A 3,486-nucleotide genomic window follows, 5' to 3' on the forward strand; every position below is an offset into this window, starting at 1 on the left:
ATGACTTCATTTCGAATGGTTTCGAAATCGAAAACATGATGCTTTTCGACATTTCGACATGAAAAATCTCGTCAAGGTTTAATATTATAATATTGGTAAGAATTTAACCAGGATACGAGGCCAAGTCGTGCGACCACCACAGGTTTTGTACCAAAACAATAACATCGTGTACTACGATCGCAAAGCGTGAACACTGATCGATCCACCAAGTGACGCAATACTGGAAATTCGATACGGTTGTTATTCAGGTCGTACGGCACATGAAAATTGCGATATCTTTTGTTACTGTTTTATGGCAAACCAAGCGAAAGAGTCATACCTAAATAATCGAAAGAGAGGCTTTTCGAATACGGCGCCTCGCCGGTATTGCCTCTTCTGTGAAAAGGAAGGATCTTTGAAAGACTACGTGATTAAAAATGTCGTTATAAGGAAACAGGCAGAAACAGAGAAAACGCAGTATTTTATGACCATTACGCGCACAACAAACTTAATTTCATTTCATGATTTTGATTTTCATCGCCAACAGATGACCCCGCGTTAACTCGCACGCAATCGCGTATCTCTCGTGGATTCGTGGGCGCTAATCTGTATAATTACATTGTGGTGTAATTAATGTGATGACATCCACCCAACGCCTTCTTCCCCAAACCTCGGCATCAGTTTACGATGCCTGCTGAGAATTCTTTTCTTGAGCAAAGCTCGTCATGTTTGGGAATAAGGCCTTAAAGAGGGAGGTAGTTTTACTATAACATGAGAGGGATTCCTCTGAGAACAGAGCTTTTAGTGGGGAAGTAGCCCAAGAGATTAATCTTTTCTTGGTGTTCATAACTTTTTTAATCGTACTCACAATTTTGCCATAGCAAGTGGAAATTTCCTTGGAATTGAATTAAGTTTTTTTCCACCACAATTCACACTCATGATAGTTTGCTGGAAGACGTCGCATTCGCACGGGTCTGGACACTCTAGAATAAGGTAAAAAAAATCGTAAAGATGACTCAGATTGGCAGTTAAAATTCTTAAAATTTGAAAGGGTTAAGTCACTTAATTTGATAACGTAAGTATTCCATTTAAATAGACTGTAACGGTAAAATCACGGTTACCAAGACTAGACTTGAACTCTTTAAAGGCACAATGTACACTACCCATAAATAAGAACGAGGATGGTTTAAAAACCGAATTAAAGATGAACCTCAGTTACACTGTAGGCTGGCACCAAAATCGAAAAACTGTGGCATGGTAACTTCAATTGAAATAGCAATAAGTTTAGGCGTGTAAATGAGAGAATATCCTTTGTTTCCAATCATTTACGCTGTCTCCTTCAACAGATAACTACCTTACCACTAATAAGCATTCAAAACTATAAATAGCGTACAAGTTTAATCAAAGGGGTATTGAAAGTTACTTTGAAAGGTGAAAGATTATTCCACAATCAAAGTAGCTTACTTAACCGTCTTTTTGTGCGGTAAGAAGTTAGCAGATAAAAAAGTTCACGGAGGTTTACACAATCCAGTTATGAAAAGTACTGACATAGTTCTGCGAGGCGATGAAATCTCACCTTCAACTCTGAGGCTGATGTTCCTTCTAACTACTTCTCCATCTCTGTGTACCTCGCAGCTGTAATTCACGTTGTTTTCCGATGTTATATTAAGCTGAAATGTTATGCTGGTACTATTTTGAACAACGACACCACCTTTTTTCCATGCAATGTATGGAGCCGGCGCACCTTTCACTGGGCACCATAGGCTAGAAGTTCTGTTCAAAAATACAAACTGCATCTTTGGTGCTTGCTCCATCGTTGGATTCACTGTGTTAGGTTTCGAAGAAAAAAAGAAAAATACTTGTTAGAATGAATATAGTATGGAGACAGTATGTGAGGCCGGAACCAATTTTACTTGCACATCAAAAAATATCATTCCAATCCTGACACTATTTAATTTCCAGGCCTGGGTAACATAGGCGCTCTATTGTCTCCTTCTCCGTCTTTCTCTGTTCCTATCTGTCTGTCTGTCTGTATCTCAGATTTAAAGCAATATAAATTGGTATATTTACTTCTATAAAATAAAACGTGAACGTATTGAAGGTGAAATTACAATTAAGTAATTCGTATCTATACATCTATCTATCTCCCTCTCTCTCTCTCTCTCTCTCTCTCTCTCTCTCTCTCTCTCTCTCTCTCTCTCTCTCTCTCTCTCTCTATATATATATATATATATATATATATATATATATTTAGTATGATTTCAGAACTGAGCAAAGAGTTTCCAGCAATCTGATTGCTCGAGCGGTTCCCTATATGACGCTATATAAACCGCTCCTCGCGGTTTATATAATATGTTGATAAATGTTACTAAAATGTTATGATTTTAGAAATTTCTCTCTTGTTCAGCTCTGAAATTATACTAAAACAATCATTCACCTCAGGTTTGGTGAATATTGTCGAATAATCCCCTCGACTTCGTCTCGGGGATTATTCGACGAAATTCACCTCGCCTTCGGCGAATAATTGTTAAATATACATATGGGAAGTCTGTGTTTCCATTTTTCCGTATAACAGAGCTCAATACATAAAGTTAGAGCGCAATATATGTTGAGTAGAGAAATACGAGGACTTCGTTTTTATCCCTACGAGCCTGTTTCGTAATTGCTCACTCATCGGGTGATTTTATTATAAAATTAAGAATTTGTTCATGCTTAGCGTACGTATATTGAGTTCTGGATGCACGCGGGAAATTTGGAGAGCACGAAAATTGCGTAAGAGTAGCTCGAAGCGCAGCTGAGAGCTACTCTAGCTTTTTGAGAGCGACAACAAGGACCTGTGCGAAGAAGCTTTTTTTATTGTGAGATAGTGCAAAACTCTCAAAACGCACAAAAAAGTAAACAAATTTCTCCATTGGCTGGCTAAAAACACACCATATTTTATACTTTGGTTTGAGCAAGCGCATCATGATCCAGTTAATTAGCAACTGTGAATGAAAACCTCAAAATTAACGGGGAAAATAAAGAAAATCAAAGCAAAATGAAGTCAGGTATCACTATACAATATTTTAAAACTCAACGATCCCAAAAATTTGCGAAACGTGCAACTTGCGAGTTTTTTCGGCTTTGTTTTTCCTGCTTGTTGGATCAGGAAGGTCGATGCCGATAGAAAAACTAGGCAGTTCTTCGCAAGTTTCTTCCTTATTTTAAAGAGAAGGAAAACTGTAATGCAGCTTAACAGGACGGCAACTCTTCAGCCAGGAAAAATAAAAAAGCTCACGTCATCTTATTTACGCACGGGCGTGCTAAATAAAGAGTTTGTTCAAAGCGGCTCAAGAGGACTTAGATAGGGCAAGCACGCGCACTATGTTATAAAAATAAATTCCCTGATGAGTGAGCAATCACGAAACAGGATTGTGCCACTTGTACCCCACAGAAAAACTTTACTTAGAGTTAAGAAGCCGTCTTTATTAAACAAAAGAACAGAACTCATTACTAAATACCGCCACG

General features: G+C 38.1%; 1 protein-coding gene across 1 annotated transcript; it reads right to left on the reverse strand.

The window, feature by feature from the left end:
• Positions 1-843: 843 nt before the first annotated feature.
• On the reverse strand, positions 844-1,802 carry LOC148739934 (uncharacterized). The gene is made up of 2 exons (XM_088747602.1): positions 1,556-1,802; positions 844-962 (listed from the first exon to the last, which is right to left on the reverse strand). Exons 1-2 carry the CDS (start codon positions 1,791-1,793, stop codon positions 844-846), a joined length of 357 nt encoding a protein of 118 aa, XP_088603728.1. The 5' UTR covers positions 1,794-1,802.
• Positions 1,803-3,486: the final 1,684 nt, after the last annotated feature.

The sequence above is a fragment of the Stylophora pistillata genome, chromosome 2 (genome assembly GCF_964205215.1).
Source record: "Stylophora pistillata chromosome 2, jaStyPist1.2, whole genome shotgun sequence".
Classification (NCBI taxonomy): domain Eukaryota; kingdom Metazoa; phylum Cnidaria; class Anthozoa; order Scleractinia; family Pocilloporidae; genus Stylophora; species Stylophora pistillata.

What these genes read in the sequence shown, in the direction of transcription:
- LOC148739934 (XM_088747602.1), bottom strand. Translation starts at nt 1,793, where the DNA reads ATGGAGCAAGCACCAAAGATGCAGTTTGTATTTTTGAACAGAACTTCT. An exon ending in CATCAGCCTCAGAGTTGAAG is followed by an intron (nt 963 to 1,555) that starts GTGAGATTTCAT and finishes ACCTTATTCTAG; the next exon opens with AGTGTCCAGACCCGTGCGAA.